This window comes from Oncorhynchus masou, chromosome 31, assembly GCF_036934945.1.
Source record: "Oncorhynchus masou masou isolate Uvic2021 chromosome 31, UVic_Omas_1.1, whole genome shotgun sequence".
In the NCBI taxonomy this organism is placed as follows: domain Eukaryota; kingdom Metazoa; phylum Chordata; class Actinopteri; order Salmoniformes; family Salmonidae; genus Oncorhynchus; species Oncorhynchus masou.
In genome coordinates this window covers 33317613-33335595 of record NC_088242.1, presented here as the reverse complement: position 1 = coordinate 33335595, position 17983 = coordinate 33317613, and the positions used below count along the sequence as shown (strand labels likewise).

At 42.4% G+C, this 17983-nt stretch overlaps 1 protein-coding gene across 4 annotated transcripts; it reads right to left on the bottom strand.

Annotated features, from left to right (window-relative positions):
• Window positions 1-141: 141 nt before the first annotated feature.
• Window positions 142-9601, bottom strand: LOC135523832 (APOBEC1 complementation factor-like). Of its 4 annotated transcripts, none has more exons than XM_064950774.1 (12): window positions 9488-9601; window positions 6804-6947; window positions 6169-6303; window positions 5947-6077; window positions 5490-5728; window positions 5091-5255; window positions 4874-4971; window positions 4337-4616; window positions 3401-3618; window positions 3071-3207; window positions 2011-2147; window positions 142-1487 (listed from the first exon to the last, which is right to left on the bottom strand). In XM_064950774.1, exons 2-12 carry the CDS (start codon window positions 6900-6902, stop codon window positions 1336-1338), a joined length of 1791 nt encoding a protein of 596 aa, XP_064806846.1. In that variant the 5' UTR covers window positions 6903-6947; window positions 9488-9601; the 3' UTR covers window positions 142-1335. The 4 variants fall into 4 exon arrangements, with proteins under 4 accessions (XP_064806846.1, XP_064806848.1, XP_064806847.1 ...); XM_064950776.1 differs by having other exon boundaries at window positions 3401-3594; XM_064950775.1 differs by lacking the exon at window positions 9488-9601 and adding an exon at window positions 9298-9448.
• Window positions 9602-17983: the final 8382 nt, after the last annotated feature.

Sequence of the window (17983 nt, the reverse complement as noted above, 5' to 3'; positions counted from 1 at the left end):
ATGATCCGTTTATTCACATGTTTTTAGTATGTCATTATGTGCAGTCCTGATTCTTTAATAGACTTAAAGGATTTGAAGTATTGTGACGCATTTCTTAGTCATATGTAGAGAGAAAAGGTTGTAGTAAAGTGAAGAAAGCAGTTCTCAAAATGCAGTTGGTTTATTCATCATGGGCAATTGCAGTTCATGACACTTTCTAATTACCCAAGCAGTACCACATGTAGTTTCGCAAAAATTTACCCATTTCTCCTTAAATTTCAGATTTGCATTTATTTCAATCCTTTATCATTTGCTTTTATGGGATTTCAGATAAATTATTGAGGCACAGAGAATTTTGAAATATCCAAAAACAATATAACTATACAAATAGTGTTGGATTTCTGGTATAAAAATACGTTCTAAGTGCTATACACACTTTAATACTGTCACTGCTTAGGCATTATCATATTTATCAGTGTCGTTTCGTGCCCTGATAAGTGTGTTAACACTTCCAACGTCCATGTTCACAAGCCTAGGTTGGGTGTAAGGTAATAAGGGAAATAAGCAAAACAGAATGACGTCGATCTCTATTCAAGATGATCGTCCATAGCTAACACTCCAATGTGAAATCAGACATTTTGACAATAAATATCCCATGGATAAAACAGACACGTTTGCACAGACTTCCATAGACAACAAAACCTTCAAATATTAAAATAGGTAGTTCAGCTTCACAGCTTGTGGATGGTTTTCGCTTTCTGCACACTATAACATCGGAAAAGAGAGGGAAACACATTCTGTGTATGCATTTGTAAATACTGAGACACGAATAGCAGGAAAGAAAAACCCCTTTTTCACACATCTCACCATCAAAAGTGGCTGAACTACACCAGTGTTTTTAGTCTAACAATGTACAACTGTGCAACAACATTAAAAGGCACCTGCAGGAGATTTAGCTAGAAAGTAAAGGTCACCATTGAAACTATGGCAGAAATGGTATCCCTGACATTTGCAAACTCTACTTCCATCAATGATTTTATGAGGAAATATAAAGACTTTAGGGACAATTGAACAAACTTGAAAGGGACCCTACAACCTCTATTGGGTCAAAGGAAGTCACTAGTCCGTCACTATGAACCAGCAACTGTGTCATATAAAAGGTGATTTGGGAAAAAAGAATTGGCTGTCAAAATAATGATAAAATGCATCATAAACAATCTACTTCTGACAATTTGCTAACTCTACAACATCTAATTCTGGTCCTCTACCACTAAATAGATCAACACAATCAAATGAAATTGACATAATGGATACTACATAAGTTTTACACAGACTGAGAATGTATACACTAAGAATTTAGAACACTCCATAACCGTCCCCACGGGTTGCCACGGCGAAGGCCGGATAGCCCTCGTAGGTAGCGTATGCTGTCAGGTCCTGGCCCAGGGTGACAGCCTGTTTGAGCTGGGAGGCAGCTACTGAGGCTGAGGTGTTCGCTATTGTGTAACCTGCAGATTAGGAGAAATGACATACATTTAAATGGTTTAATCTCATATCTTACTGTTATTGTGTCTGTATGATACGTTTTTTTCTAGAACCTATCACAAACTATCACTTGCCAGAATATGCTATTAATGAGGTTCCAGGATGGCACTAGAACTTAGAACACTCCATAACCGTCTCCACGGGTTGCCACAGTGAAGGCCGGATAGCCTTTTGGTTTGGTTAGTATGTGTAGTGTATACCATTATGTGGTTCTAGGCTAGCAACCTACTCTAGAGCGAGGGTTGGATGATGGTTAGTCTTACTGACCTTTGGGGGAGGCAGGTAGCCTAGTGGTTAGAGTGTTGGGCCGAAACCGAAAGGTTTCTAGATGGAATCCCCGAGCTGACAAGGTAAAAATTGGTCCTTCTGCCCCTGAACAAGGCAATTATCCCACTGTTCCTAGGCTGTCATTGTAAATAAGAATTTGTTCTTAACTGACTTGGCTTGTTAAATAAAGGTAAAAAAAAATAGTAAATTACAACATACCTGGGAATGCAGCTACTGCTGCAGATGAGGCCTCAGCGCCCTCTGTCTGCAGCCCCAGGGTCTGCAGGGCATGCTCCGCAGCATGAACCTTGGCCTCATCCACAGCAGTACACAGCTTGGCTGGGGTGAACGGATGCCTGGAGGAAAGAAGGGAGAGAAGGTTAAAGAAGTTGATGTTGTATGTATGTAAATGGTATGTAATAGAAGAGCCCAGACACTTGCTCTTTTTGCGATTTCACTTGGCTTTAGAAATTGACCCCACTAGCGATAGACTTCCTCATGCTTATTCAGAGGATGTGTCATTACAATCTTTATCCACAACGTTATATTACATGTTGTGTGACTCGAGCTATAGCAGGGGTGGGCAATTCCAGTCCTTCGAGGGCCTGATTTGTTGTCACAGTTTTGCCCCAGCTCCAGCTAACACACCTGACTCCAATAATCACCTAATCATAATCTTCAGATTATAATGCAATCTGATTAATCAGCTGTGTTTGCTAGGGATGGAGAAAAAGTGTGACACCAATCAGGCCCTGGAGGACTGGAGTTGCCCTATCAGGAGCTAGAGCCTACCTTTCTGTGTGCTCATGCCCGAGCTACACGGAAGAAGTATGGCAGGAGTCGCACGCGCCACATGCCTGACATGGAATATAACATTGCGGATAAAGTTGGGAATGACACAATTTCATGTGTATGACATCTAAAGGCCTGCATCGCTATACTGAGAGCGTTGCCGTTTCTAAAATGACAATGTTTGGGTGTTTTTGGAGTCTTTGCTCATGTTTTATCTGTGCCCTTGCAACTTCTTAACGAGCACGAAGAGTTTTATTGCTGTTGGATTATGTTTCTCAAAACCAAGTGGTATCGCAAAGAAAGTGTTTGGGCACTTCTGTAAACATGCCATTTACATCCAAAACACAGATTTGGTAAAAAAAAAAAATTTAAAGTGAACTTCTTTATAAGGTTATGTAATCCAAAGGGGTCCTTCGATATAGGAAGCCACTACTGAAAACATAACTGATGTGTACAGTAGACTCCAAAGTATGGCTGTGTTTCTTACACATTAGGGTATTGGGTGGCCAGAGCCGGAATGGTGACTTTGTAGAGGAACAGTTGCCTTTGATCAAGTCCAATGGCAGAGTGAAGCTGATAAACTGGCTGCCCCCAGTTGTTCTTCTGACACACATCCTCCAAGATCTGGAAGATTGTATACGAATCAACACATATCCATAGATCAATCAATGATATGACATTGTTTTTCTGCAACATTCAATTATTGAGTGAGCAGAATTCTGAATACCTTATTTAGGGGTAATAAGTAAGTGTGTGTGTTAGTTGTTGTTCCTCATCATGCAGTTCTCATGCATTGCCTCGTCCGGGAGGTGTGTACCTGTGGCGCATGTTTGATACCGGGAGGCTTCATAGACACAGGGTTCATGGGCGTGAGTTCCATGCCCGGCAGCAGGTCAAAGAGCTTGTCGTCGGGGTGCTTGTCTGTCTTTAGTTGGTAGGTGGCACAGCCTCGGCCTACACCTGCGTAGGCAAGGTATCCGCGACCACCCATTCCGCGCACCCCCGCTGCCCCTACAGGTACATTCATGTAAATTTCTAGGAATGCAAGAAGGCATTAAATCCAATCAAAATCACCAGAAATCACCTGGGGGCCATCAAGACGATGTAAACACTGATTATGGTGTCATCCAGGCCGGCACAGTACAGCGATTCTCATTTTCACCACTTAAAGCTGTGGCGTTATTTCGATTTTTTCTTTTTTGGTTGGTCGTCATTCATTTCAATGATTCCATTTTCAACATGTTCAATTCCCCCCAAATCCAACTTAATTGAATGATCGCACTTGTCATACTAGACTGTAATATGCAGCCATGGAGAGCACATTTTGAATGACAGTCAGACATCCCAAATCTCTTACTACTATAAATAAAGCAGTACAGCAAAGTGCTAAATGCATTATCTCTATTAGGAGATCAAACATAGACATAAATGAAGGAAAATATACTGTATCATTGCAAAATGTGTATTTGGCTCCAGCCTTGTTTAACATTTGAATGAAGTATTTTAGAACATGCTGTTGATTAAAACCATTCATTGCAATTTAGACCAAAGTCATTTCAGTTGAATCTTTCAGTGAAGTGCTGATGTTGGAATCTACCCATCGAGGCTGGTTGGATTTGGATCTCTCAAGTGATTATAGCAGATACCATTGATCAAGTCAGGTACTCAAAGACAATGATTGGTAGATAAAATCCCACATATATTTGTGTCTCACTGATTGTCTGTGGAGAGGAAGCAGAGAGAGGGTACCCACCTCTAACCGAGGGTGGGCGCACCAGGCCACGGCCACCCACATGCCCCTTGGCACTGGGGAAGCGGAACTGATTAGGAATAGCAGCATATGCCTGTGGGGCGTAGAACACTGGGGCACCCAGGTAGGCTGCTGAGGGATCATACACCTGGCCCAGTGTGTAGGTGTACTCCCCCTGGAGCAGGGCCCCACCGCGGCCACCTGTACCCCGGGTGTAGCGCACGTAGTTGTCCTTATCCACCGGCTTGGCCAGGGTCACCTCCACAGGAGAGCCATCCACCAGCTAGGGGAGGAGTTGACATTTAGGAACTGTTCAGTGTAGAGGACGGTTGTGTGGCTGGATCGTGCATTGTTGTGTGTTACTGCTTGGTTCTGGGTTTGTGAGTTTGATTCCCACATGTGTTGCATGTATTGATATTGCACGTATGGTTAACTGGGAGTCACTTTAGATAAAAGCACGTGTCGTCATAACATTACATGTCCTGGGATGGACCAGTGCGAGAGAGAGGCCCGCGAGAGAGAAAGTGTGAGAGATTATACCTTTCCGTTCACTGCGTCCATGGCGCTTATCGCGTCCTCTCTCTGGGTGAAATGGACAAAGGCGTAGTCTCTGATCTTCTTCACTCTCTCTACAGCACCTGTGGATCGTTAACATGCATCCGCTTATCAACCCCATTACAACACACAGTCACATACAGAAACTCGTTGTTGAACCCAAACGTGACACACTCTCCGGCTGTACTGTAACTGAACCTGCCTGGTTTGATACTGTTGAACTCTTTCTCGATGGTCTCTTCTGTAGTAGCCAGCATCAAGTTCCTCACATAGAGAATCTTCACCGTTGCCATGGTGTCCTCGTCCACTTCCACTTCAGGCTCCGCCCAGTCCACGGCGATGGCGTGTCCCCACAGCTGGATCCTCCCTGGGGAAGAAGATCAGGAAGTTCAATGTTTCAGCCAATCAGACCACCCAGAGTCATAAGACCCAAATTGGTTTTCACAGTCAAAAGTCTCAAAGTTAACATGATCCAATATGATACACTATATCCTTCCATAGGATTATGTGACAATGATGCTGTTTTTAGACTGACTGACCGATTAGACTGACTGATTCTCAGTACTATGACTGTTAATTGTATGAAATAAGGGTCCAGTACCTGGTAATAGTTTCCTTCTGGCCATGGCTGCAGCGCGGTGACTATCATACTCCACAAAGGCGAAGCCCCTGTTCTTGGTCTTGTCCGCAGCACTGGGGTAAACAATCACCTCCAACACCCCATCTGTCACTTTCTTCATCTCCATCAGGATCTCCTCTCTCTTCTTGGATTTGGGGATACCCCCCACAAACAGACGACAGTTGTCCACACTGGCACACACTCCTAGGAGTCTTCCGTTCCTGGAGAGTAAACAGATTGAATTGAATGGGACGATTGATTTAGTTTGTCAACGATGTACACAATGAAATCCGATATCGTTGCTGTATGCTGATGAAGAGAGTGTTCGTAGTCCTGCAATGAGTTTTCCATGACTCAGGCACATGTTTCTGGTAGCTGACCATTAGGCGACACAGGGCTTTTTCTCCATTTAATTTCCTTGTGTCATGTGATTGCTTACCTGATTTCATAGTTATTGAGCTGTTTCATGGCGGTCTTGGCTTCATTTTTGGTGGTGAAGGTAACAAATGCATATCCCCTATTATTGCCGTTGAAGTCCATCATCATCCGAACCTCATAGATCTTCCCAAACTGTGAATAGAAAGGGGATTTATTTTTTAAAACAAGGACATACAACAGGTTACACTTTGGCAACTGTTTTAAGTGGGCAAACATCTCTTACTTTCTCACACAGGGGGACCAGCTCATCCTCGAAGAGGTCCCTGGGTAGCTTCCCCACAAAGATCTCACTGCCCCTCTCTGGGGGAGGGCCTTCCCAGCCTGGAGGGGGCCCGCCGTACCTCCTCTGACCATTTTCCTGTGGACACAACTGGAATGAGTAACCAATCGCACAGGGTTTGTGAGGATTTCCTACCACTTCCAAGCCCTTTTGTAAACCAGGTGATTTGAGCATTCATATAGAAATCTCCCTGATATCTTCATTTGGTATGATCTTGTAGTTGTGCACAAATTGCCCAGACAATCCACATAGCAATAAAGTATGAGCTGTAGAAGCAACAATCAAATTCAATTGCCAGGGGCCAGACTGCAGCAATAACGGCCAAAGGGATCCAGTCGTTCGTCTCTTCCACCACAGGGTGGTGCCCCATTATCACTTGTCATGACCGAGGCCAAGCGAAAATAGGTTTGAAGCTGATGGATAGGCGACGGATTTGATCAGAGCCCCACTTCCTCACATTACACACAAACTCCATTAAGAAGGATGACTTTTGTGCGGGGGCCATATGATAGTATCCAACACTGTGCATTGGTCATATACTGGGTGAAAGCCCTTAATGATTGGGGTCTGGTTCCTACCTGCAATAACTGGTATCCCGTGCGCTGAATGAGTGCACGCAGCGGCACCTCTTTCTGCATGCCCGTCAGTCCATCCCCGGATTTTTGATTAGATTCCATTGAGAGCGATTGTCAGCAATAAATCAGCAAAATTAGGGGTGCTCACTGAAATTAAATCACAATGCAGAACACATCAGTGACATCGCTGAACGACCCATACAGTTACCTGACCGAACTGGAGCTCAGTAGGTCACCAAATCACACTGTTACCATGCCTGAGCCTTCTTTTGTTACTATTTTCACTTTTTAGGCATAAACTATTCAACTGGTTCAGACCTTCGGTAATGTATTCCACATATAGCAAGACAATTGTGCTCTGTATTGTGAGATACATTTGCTCATAAGTACACTTTAGCCTTTACAGAATGATTGCCTTTACAGAATGATCAAGTATGATTTTGGCTGAATAGCACCTCCAACATGTACTCAGCTGTTGTGCACTAATGCCATTGCTCCATGTCATGACGACATGTAGAGAGAAGCCTATTTCATTCAGTTCCCTGTCAAGGACAGCTATGTAATTATTAACGAAACTCAGCCAAACACAGGAACAGCAGAACCCCACTGAGGCCCCTTTTGTCTCAATCTATTCCACCCCACTCTCTCACACTCATATACTGTCACATAAGACATACATGAAGTATTTATGCAACAGCTTTGAATAAGGGTCCCTTAATCAAGCCTTTTGATTTCCAATGGCCAATCACAAGACACAAGATGCCCAACACTAGCACACTATAGGCTACTTCAAGATAATCCCCTTTTGTTGGTAAGAGGTTGATTAACTCATCAGGAAGATACAGTAAACAGGCAACTCTGAGTGTTGCAATCATTTCCATCCTGATTGTCTCTGTTTCTTTCTACACGTATGGATCAAAGAGAGGCCTGCTAGTGACGACAAGGCTCCACTCAGAAGGGGTCAAAGGGTACGTGAGGGGTGACGGCCACTCAAACGATCTTCAAACGTTCTCAAGTGCCAATCGTGATGGAAATTATGATATCATGCACACACTGTCTTTTTCACCTTGAAATGTTTCCAAATACAGTCAAGCCAATCTCTCCTTTAAGAAAGTGAATTCTGCCAATACACACAAGCCCACAGATGTCTTTGTTTTCACAGTTCACTCCTCATCACTCTCCTCAACGGCTGTCTGGAAGGCTTTGTTGTAAATGTCAAGACACCAGGCAAAATATGAAATACTGGAGTAGACCTGCTCTCGAGTCGAGCACAGTCATTCACGACAGTCAAGCCAGAGGTGATATGGTTTCACTCTCTCATTTCAGATTTCAGATTGTTTGTTCACACTGTCATCAGTAACAATACTGGGACCCAGGTCATTTATTTTAATCTGTGAATTCAGTATTAGCTGCCATTATGATACTCTCCAGGCCTGTGTCTAGAGAGATGAGTTATTGCCTAATCATTCACTAGCACAACATTAGCGTAGGCAGCCAGCCATGGCAAAATCACTCTTCTATTCCCTGACCGAGAAACACCTTCAATGAATCTCTACTGTCAAATATGAGGTATTGGGTTACGCGGGTGCCACTTTAAGCCTAGGTAAACACCTGGGGAGGAAAACGGTCTTTAGGTTCTATTTCTGTTCTGGGTGGCTTGGAGAGAAGGCGTTGTTATGAGGGTAGGCCCTGAGTGGACATAATACCACAGAACTCCATTACAATCTCTCTCTCTCTCTCTTATTCTCACTCTGTCTGGGGCTCTCTTCACGATAGCCTGGTTACCGTTTGCGTAAACAAGATAACTAGACGGAGGCTTATCTGGCAGTGATCAGTACCTGCTTTTAGTAGCTTTGTTGACTGAGACTAAATACACACAGGGCTGAAGGCCACTGGGTTGGCCGCTGTTGCTGCTGGAGAAATGAGTCCAAAAACATTTATAATACAAATGATATCAAATAGTTCAGACTCATTTCCCTTTTGGAGTCATTAGTCACACGTTTTATGAATTATCTTTCCTTTTGAGAGGAATGTCTCCTTTAATGTTTACTGGGTTATGATGTGTTGTTTCTACTGGACGTCAAATTTCAAATGGAGCTATGACTAAGGTCCCATATGTTCATTGGAATCTGGCCTACATACCATACCATGTGGTAGGAAGTAGTAGGTGTATTTAATAGGATTACATTTCAGTTGAAAGAGCTACTGTTAATCCGTTTGTCTCACCTGAAACTGTATGTGCCCTACTGTGAATACTATGCCCTTCCTGTCCTAGAATCAATTGACAAATAAAAATGGTAGACCGGCTACGAAAGTATAAACGACTGAATTAAAATGACTATTTCAAACGTGGCTTTTCCCCGCCAGGCATGTCACACATGTGACACCTTCAACATCAATAAGATTAACAGAAAATGACACCCCACTGGTTGAATCAAAGTTGTTTCCAAACATCTACATGAAACCATCTAACCATGCCTGCCTCCTGCTTTCTTACCTCGACCGTGTCCTCAGAACCATACGAGTCACCCAACACAACATTTGACCACAGTTGATCAGTTAGATCTGTCACATGAAAAATATCCTCAGTGCTAAGAGAGCAGATCTCCAAGTGGAGCTTTTTCTTTTTTTACACGACTCCAAAGCAGCAGACACACAACCAGGAAGAGTTAGGGAGCTAAGCTTACCTGAGCATTTCCAGAGATCAACACCCGGAAGACTCAGTCCTTCATTCTGGGGAATTTAGCAACGTGTCACTGGGGTGATTCTGTCATCACATCATATCAAACTCCAAAGGTTCACTGTCCCCCAGCTGCTTTATGAGCCTGCAGGGTTAAACTTTAACCAGCCCTATCTCTCTCTCTGCCTCTTTGCCTGCAGAGAGAGGAGCCCTTTGACCAGGGACAACAAGATCATGGTGCTCTCAGACAGATACAGACTCACTGCTCACTTAACTAAAACACCACATTATATACTCTCAAGTCAACATGACTATTTTTAGTCATATTAAATCACGGTATTAACCATAACTTTTGACTCAAGAATGCAGTAGCAGTCAAAAGTTTGGACACGCCTACTCATTCAAAGGTTTTATTTTATTTGTACTATTTTCTACATTGTATAATACTAGTGAAGACATCTAAATTATGAAATAACATATATTATGGAATCATTTAATAGCCAAAAAACATTTAAACAAATCCAAATATATTTTACATTTGAGATTCTTCAAAGTAGTCACCCTTTGCCTTGATGACAACTTTGCACACTCTTGGCATTCTCTCAACCAGCTTCACCTGGAATGCTTTTCCAACAGTCTTGAAGGAGTTCCCACATATGCTGAGCACTTGTTGGCTGCTTTTTCTTCACTCTGCGGTCCAACTCATCCCAAACCATCTCAATTGGGTTAAAGTTGGGTGATTGTGGAGAACAGGTCATCTGATGTAGCACTCCATCACTCTCCTTCTTTGTCAAATAGCCCTTACATAGGCTGGAGGTGTGCTGGGTCATTGTCATGTTGAAAAACAAATGATAGTCCCAAAAGGTGCAAACCAGATGGGATGGTATATCATTACAGAATGCTGTGGTAGTCATGCTGGTTAAGTGTGCCTTGAATTCTCAATAAATCACTGACAGTGTCACCAGCAAAGCTCCATCACACCTCCTCCTCCATGCTTCATGGTGGGAACCACACATACAGAGATCTCACAAAGACACGTCGGTTGGAATCAAAAATCTCAAATTTGGACTAATCAGACCAAAGGACAGATTTTCACTGGTCTAATGTCCATTGCTCGTGTTTCTTGGCCCAAGAAAGTCTCTTCTTCTTATTGGTGTCCTTTAGTAGTGGTTTCTTTGCAGCATTTCAACCATGAAGGCCTGATTCACGCAGTCTCCTCTAAACAGTTGATGTTGTGATGTGTCTGTTACTTGAACTTATTTCTGATGCTGGTCACGCTAATGAACTTGGGTCTTCCTTTCCTGTGGCGGTCCTTATGAAAGCCAGTTTCATCATAGCGCTTGATGGTTTTGTGACTACATTTGAAGAAACATTCAAAGTTATTTTTTCCCGTATTGACTGACCATGTTTTAAAGTAATGATGGACTGTCAATTCTCTTAGCTTATTTGAGCTGTTGAGATAATATCGACTTGGTCTTTTACCAAATAGGGCTATCTTCTGTATACCACCCTTACCTTGTCACAGCACAACTTATTGGCTCAAACGCAATAACAAGGAAAGACATTCCACAAATGAGCTTTTAACAAAGCACACCTGTTAATTGAAATGCATTCCAGGTGACTACCTCATGAAGCTGGTTGAGAGAATGCCAAGAGTGTGCAAAGCTGTCATCAAGGCAAAGGGTGGCTACTTTGAAGAATCTCAAATATAAAATATATTTTGATTTGTTTAAAACTTTTTTTGTTCTGACATGATTCCATAATATCTGTTATTTCATAGTTTTGATGTCTTCACTAATATTCTACAATGTAGAAAATAGTTTTTTTTAATAAAGAAAAACCGTTGAATGAGTAGGTGTCCAAACTGTTGACTGGTAATGTATGTGTTTTTCTGTTTAAGAGATAGGGCCACAATTACATGGGTATAAAGTAAATTAAATTACTGTGTAGTACTTTGATAGCGAGAGCTATATATTCTGTTGTCCTATTCAGCAACAATAATAACACCAAAGTCGTAGTGTGATAGACTGCAGGTAAACAAGCTACTGAACTGCCGTGTTGTCGTGCCACAATGTTTGATGTTTCGTCTTGTTTGTTTGAGTGACATATCACCTAGATTACATAGGCAGGGTCTCCCTGCGTAGTACGCTTTTACCCTCTCAGGGTTTAACCAGGTGTTTCTCTGTCTAGGTGTTCACATCCACACCCCTAATCAGAGTTGGCCTCCTAGCTGGGATGAATAAGAGGTAGGTGAGACCGGGGATGACTGTAACACGGGATAGTTGTAACACTCTCAAAATCTCCAGTCAGTAACAAGCTAAAATCATGTGACTCACTGCACATGCTCAGTTTAGTCCGCAACCCTCATGTGACGAAGCAATACCCTGTGATAAACTCTGCAAATTTGATTGACAAAAATAACATTTTGAAGTAACAAAGTCTTTTTTGTGTGTGATGGCATCACCTGCTTTGTAGTTAAATTCACTAAACTTATTTCAGGTATATAACCAGTTTGTGTAGATATACAGTATTTGGTGTAAGTTAGCAATGCTAAAGTTTGAACAGCTCAAATGATTATTTCTGCCACACAAAATGTTTAACATGGCAATGTTGTTCTTATGTTCTCAATAAAGGCTTTCAATATCTTGTTGCATGTCATGATTCAAGCATTTTTTCAAAGCGTTACATTTCACCCCAAGCCCTGTTACAATTGAACTCTCCTTGCATTTGAGACAAAGTCACACCTTGTCTGTTGGATTTAGTGATAATACCAACACCAATTTGTAGCAGACAGATGGAAGTTGTTCCTATCACATTTTGAATGAAGTTGCTCAAACAATCTCTGAGGAATTGACAAAGATTGTATTGCAACCAACCCGTCTCCCCAAATATCATGTCACATAACCCAGGTTTTGGTAAACAATATGTAATTATAAGAAACCTATTATTTGTGCCAAACATTGGTATCCATATTTGGCCTCAACAATTGTGAATATAATGAAACATTGGCAGTGTCTTTGATCTATGTTTTGTGCATAATTGCTTTTGCCTATTTCTTTCCACTGGCAGACATTTTTCAATTTTTTCATTTCCGCACAAATAATTGGTTTGTGTCTCCCAAGGCTGTGTGCCACTCATTCCATTACTGATGCATTCAATAAATTGTGCATGTCAGTGTTATCCTGTAGACATGGAAAAACATTGTTATGTCACATTGTTTGTCCAGACCTCCAGCAGTCTGTCACGTCTTATTGACGCTCTAGCGCCCCCGTGCGGCTGAACAGATACGCCCATAAGTAGTGAGTGGAGGTACCTTTACTGGTGGCTCACTTGAACCAAAAAGTGAGAAAACTGCCTTAAAAATGTCCTCAGCATTACCTCATTAATCTGAATGACGTAATAATGAGGAAGCCGTGCGAGAAATTCGGCCCCTTCTGTAGATCCCAGATCCCATCTGTTCTTTGGAGTGTCTGTTGTTTTCCACTTGGTGTTACTGAGCATTTGTCTCTGTAGGGTTTTGGTATTATTATTCTCGGTGACCTCCTCTGGCACCATGCTCATTCAAACAGAAAGCCACCACAAGGACATCCCTGACCAGGCGTTGTTTATCAACTCAACCGTGTAGTTAGACATATAACATCCACGAATGCGGTGTACATCTCAACATTTCAGACACTCAGGAAAACATTGACATTGAGCTACTATGAATTCTGCATTCAGTAATTGTTAAAGTCCTCAGAATAAAAGACCATGTGTGTTTCATCCATATTTTGTTTGATGTCACCAAACGATATATACCAAAATGGAGCCATCCATCACAGGGCAGAGCTGATATCAAAAGGAAGTGGCATGGGAGGAAGTCAACAGGATGTTTGATGACAGCTTCCTGTTTATTAAGGTACTGTGTGACAGATGGCTATAATGGTTCCCTCCTGGCCTGTCACAATACATCAGAACACTTCGCGTCTGTATGTCCCAGTAAAGAAAATCTACTGGGCATCTCGGCTCTGACACATGGAAAATGCTAAAGAAACAAATCAGTCATTCCAGAATGTCTCTACCTTGGAAAATGTTGTCCTGCATATGAACATTATAGATAAGAAACCGGATTGGCTTGCAGTGTGACTCTCTGGCAGTGATAGCCAATCACTTATCTGATGGACCCTTAATCACTGTTATCTGATTTAGGGCGTGAGGAACCCAGGTCACATTAATCAACCTGAGAGGAAACTCTGAGACAAACAAGGGTAAGGTGTATTTAATAAAGTTTGTTCGTCCAGCATGTGCTCAGACCTTAGATTTTTTATTTTTAACTTTCATTCATCACTTATCTCGTAACATAAAGCACTGCTGTGTTGTTGCACTTTGTGCGACAGTTAAATGCATTTTGACAGTTTGCATTCACAAGGTCAACCATTTGTGGTGTCCAGTCTGAGAGGGTTGTTGTAGGGTGTCCCTCGACTGGTCTCAGCTGCTCTGGGTGATAGCTGGAAGGACAACCTCGCACTAAAACACTGACATGGAGAAATCCACCATGGCCGAATGGAGCAATTTGCCACATTCTCTCAGTCAGCTCTATCCTCTTTGGCCAAGACCGCTCGTTAAATGAGGTTTTTAAAGCCAAGCCCATGCTGTGTGGAACATACTGATGATTTTGGGTCAGAAAGCAGACCGACGGGATTAAATAACTCAGGATGAACATTTGTTATGATGTGGTGGAGCATCTTTGTTGTAATTTGGTAAAATAATGAGGCTAGTTTGAGACAATTACATCCGTTTGAACTCAAAGGTAGAGGAAATGTGTATTTATTAGGGATAACCATTAGCTGCTACCAAGGCAGCAGCTACTCTTCCTGGGGTCCAAACACATTAAGGTACTTACAGTACATCACACATAAAACAAAAGCAAAAAACAGCACATCGTATAACATTATTACACCACTACATATCTACAATACAACATGTGTAATGTCAATATACAACAATATTACAATGTACGTGGGTGTAGCGTGCGTGTACTAGCGTTTGTGTGTGTATGCGAGTGTCTGTACAGGGCAGACGTAATCAAGACTTACACTTATTTCAGTTTTCAAGGTTTCAATCTCACGGACATGCGTTATAATCTTGCTACCTATTTATGCTAGATAATGCCTACAAAACATCTAGAATTCTATTCAAAATGTAACAGAGTGCCATGCTTGGTACAGTGCTTCGAGCGTAGGTTCAAGGCATCAAATGTCACAACAACTTGTCTAAAAGTATCAGCAACCAATCAGTCCCCCGCTGTGCGCAGCAATATAGGGACACTGAGGTAGCTTCCCTGTATTGATCTTCCTCTGCATCTTTCGATTTCTGCACCTTGAGGCATCTCTGAATATTAATGTGCTCTTCTGAAAAGGCAGTGAGAGGAAGGCTGGTCTATTATCTGATGTTTATTGACTGGAGGAGGACCCTGTAGTGATGTGTTCTCCTCTCTCTCTCTGTCATCCCTGTCCTCTGAGAAAGAGGAGACAAGCATACTGTAAGCTACAAAACAACTCTTTTGATTTATTGGGGTGAATCTGCCAAAGGAAACTTCATATCCTATGCCTGCCTCTCAGAGTGAGTCAGTGAAATAGGAGGATGATGAAATGTGTTTGCTGCCTTAGGCAGTATCTCACTGGTGAGCAGCTGAAGCAGTGGTAGAGGAGGGGATGGTGGCTAATTGCACCAGAAGTCTGGTTCTCAATTACTGCAGTAAAACAACATGAGTATTAATGGGTCATAGGTGATAGTGTGTGAGTACATTGCACACCAGAAGGGCTGTCATTTAAGTAAATAAATTATACATGACATAATGGCTGGCTGCTACTTATCCTATAATGGTTCTTTGACAGGGGTGAGACAAACCGTGTGCTTGGAAATCTGTCTAACTCTATTGATATTATCATACCTACTGGTAGAGAGCTCTACGCAGACATAAACATGAGATATTATCTAATCATAAGATATTATCTACAAACACTAACATTTTGTGCTGAAGACCTATCAGTGCAGTTAAAACCAATAACGAAAAAACTAATGACTCAAAAGCAGACTGAAAAAAGCAGCATGATCAAAAATATAGAAAGCAAGGTAGTAGCCTATAAGTAGTATGGAAAAAGTGTTGAGCATCTCTCCTCAAAAAGCCTTAAAGTACAAACTATGGGGTTGTTCTTTCTTGATGCACTTCTCAGACAAAAAGTCAATTGTAGGCTGAGTAGGGTCCTAATGACTTCAATGTAGCTGCAGCACTGTTGAATGGGCCGTAGTCGAATAGATCACATGGCAGGCCGCCCAGCCCTTCCTCTCAATGTGTGGCGAGTGTATTATAGGAAGGCAAGACAGGGTGGCACCATTATTGAGCTCTGCCTGACTGAACACTGTGATGTGAGTCTGGGCTCAGGGTGGCACACCCGTCTTTATCACACACACAGATGGACAATGCATTACTGTATGCAACAATGCAAATACAGTATGTCAAATCAAATCAAATGTATTTATATAGCCCTTCGTACATCAGCTGATATCTCAAAGTGCTGTACAGAAACCCAGCCTAAAACCCCAAACAGCAAGCAATGCAGGTGTAGAAGCACGGTGGCTAGGAAAAACTCCCTAGAAAGGCCAAAACCTAGGAAGAAACCTAGAGAGGAACCAGGCTATGTGGGGTGGCCAGTCCTCTTCTGGCTGTGCCGGGTGGAGATTATAACAGAACATGGCCAAGATGTTCAAATGTTCATAAATGACCAGCATGGTCGAATAATAATAAGGCAGAACAGTTGAAACTGGAGCAGCAGCACGGTCAGGTGGACTGGGGACAGCAAGGAGTCATCATGTCAGGTAGTTCTGGGGCATGGTCCTAGGGCTCAGGTCCTCATAGAGAGAGAAAGAAAGAGAGGATTAGAGAGAGCATATGTGGGGTGGCCAGTCCTCTTCTGGCTGTGCCGGGTGGAGATTATAACAGAACATGGCCAAGATGTTCAAATGTTCATAAATGACCAGCATGGTCGAATAATAATAAGGCAGAACAGTTTAAACTGGAGCAGCAGCACGGCCAGGTGGACTGGGGACAGCAAGGAGTCATCATGTCAGGTAGTCCTGAGGCATGGTCCTAGGGCTCAGGTCCTCCGAGAGAGAGAAAGAGAGAGAGAAGGAGAGAATTAGAGAACGCACACTTAGATTCACACAGGACACCGAATAGGACAGGAGAAGTACTTCAGATATAACAAACTGACCCTAGCCCCCCGACACATAAACTACTGCAGCATAAATACTGGAGGCTGAGACAGGAGGGGTCAGGAGACACTGTGGCCCCAGCCGAGGACACCCCCGGACAGGGCCAAACAGGAAGGATATAACCCCACCCACTTTACCAAAGCACAGCCCCCACACCACTATTGTATTGCATATATTGTGTCAGTTTGGGATTCATGTCTTCCCGTTGATAATTCAACAGGGACGCCGTACATAATATAGAATAGAGCTTAATCTTTATAAGGTTGGTGGGTACTAAAATTAAAGTCATAATAATAATTTATGCATACAATTACGATGACCAATATTGAAAGGGAAAACATGACTCTGCATAATAACACTGTATTACATGAAACAGCAAGGATATCAGGAACCTATATTCAAGTATTCAATCTCTATATCTTTTATTATTTAAAAAAAATCTGAAAACACTCCTGATTCACAGCTTCTCCAAGAGCTGTTCTCTATTTTTCAAGCGATAATCATTTCTCCCTCTGAATTTCTCCAAATTCATCTTATATTTTATGGCTGCCTGCCCACTATTCTTATTTTATTCGCCCCGCCCCCGCCCCTCTCTCCTAGAGAGCTACACACTGCAGCTTATCCTCCCTGACAGTTTCTTATCTACAATAATATGATACAAGTGCTCTGACCTTTTCAGCTGTGCCCTACTCCTTACATGCAGACAGAAAGAGTGAGAGAGACGAAGAAAAGAGAGAGTGAGAGAGACAGGGACACAGAAAGAGGGAGAGATAATGAGAGACAGAGAGGAGAGAGAGTGAGAAGGGTATAAGACACAAGAAAGAGAAAGATAGAGGGTGAGAGAGATAAGAGCCAGATAAGGAAGGGAAAAATAAACGGAGATTAAGAAATTGAGGCAGAAAGACAGTGGTAGATGGAGAAGGAGAACTAAGGGAGGGAGGATTTAATTTGATCCAAAAACCCATCAACGGGATAGGTTGCTGAGGGTTTCAGGCACAGTTTGTCATCAAAAACGTGATTTTCCTGTGTTTAAGATATATTTCCACATTGTGAGGTTGGAATAATACTGTAAAAATGCAAGAGCTGTTTGAAAAGTCTGCCTGAAATTTCTGCCTGTTTTGGTGTGATGGAGTTTTGGCCTGCCTGGTGAAATCATCAGAAGGTAAAATAGTGAATTGACCAATAAGAAAGAGAGTTCCAAACCTCTCTGCCAATATCAACTCGTCTTCATTTTTACCCTCCCCACTCA

Bases quoted from the DNA above. Each gene is read 5' to 3' on its own strand.
- LOC135523832 (XM_064950774.1), bottom strand. From the start codon at position 6,902: ATGGAATCTAATCAAAAATCCGGGGATGGACTGACGGGCATGCAGAAA. The intron at 6,304-6,803 runs GTAGGAACCAGA...TTGTGTCCACAG, and splicing joins CGGGATACCAGTTATTGCAG to GAAAATGGTCAGAGGAGGTA. The intron at 4,972-5,090 runs GCAGGTTCAGTT...AACGATCCACAG, and splicing joins GTTCAACAGTATCAAACCAG to GTGCTGTAGAGAGAGTGAAG.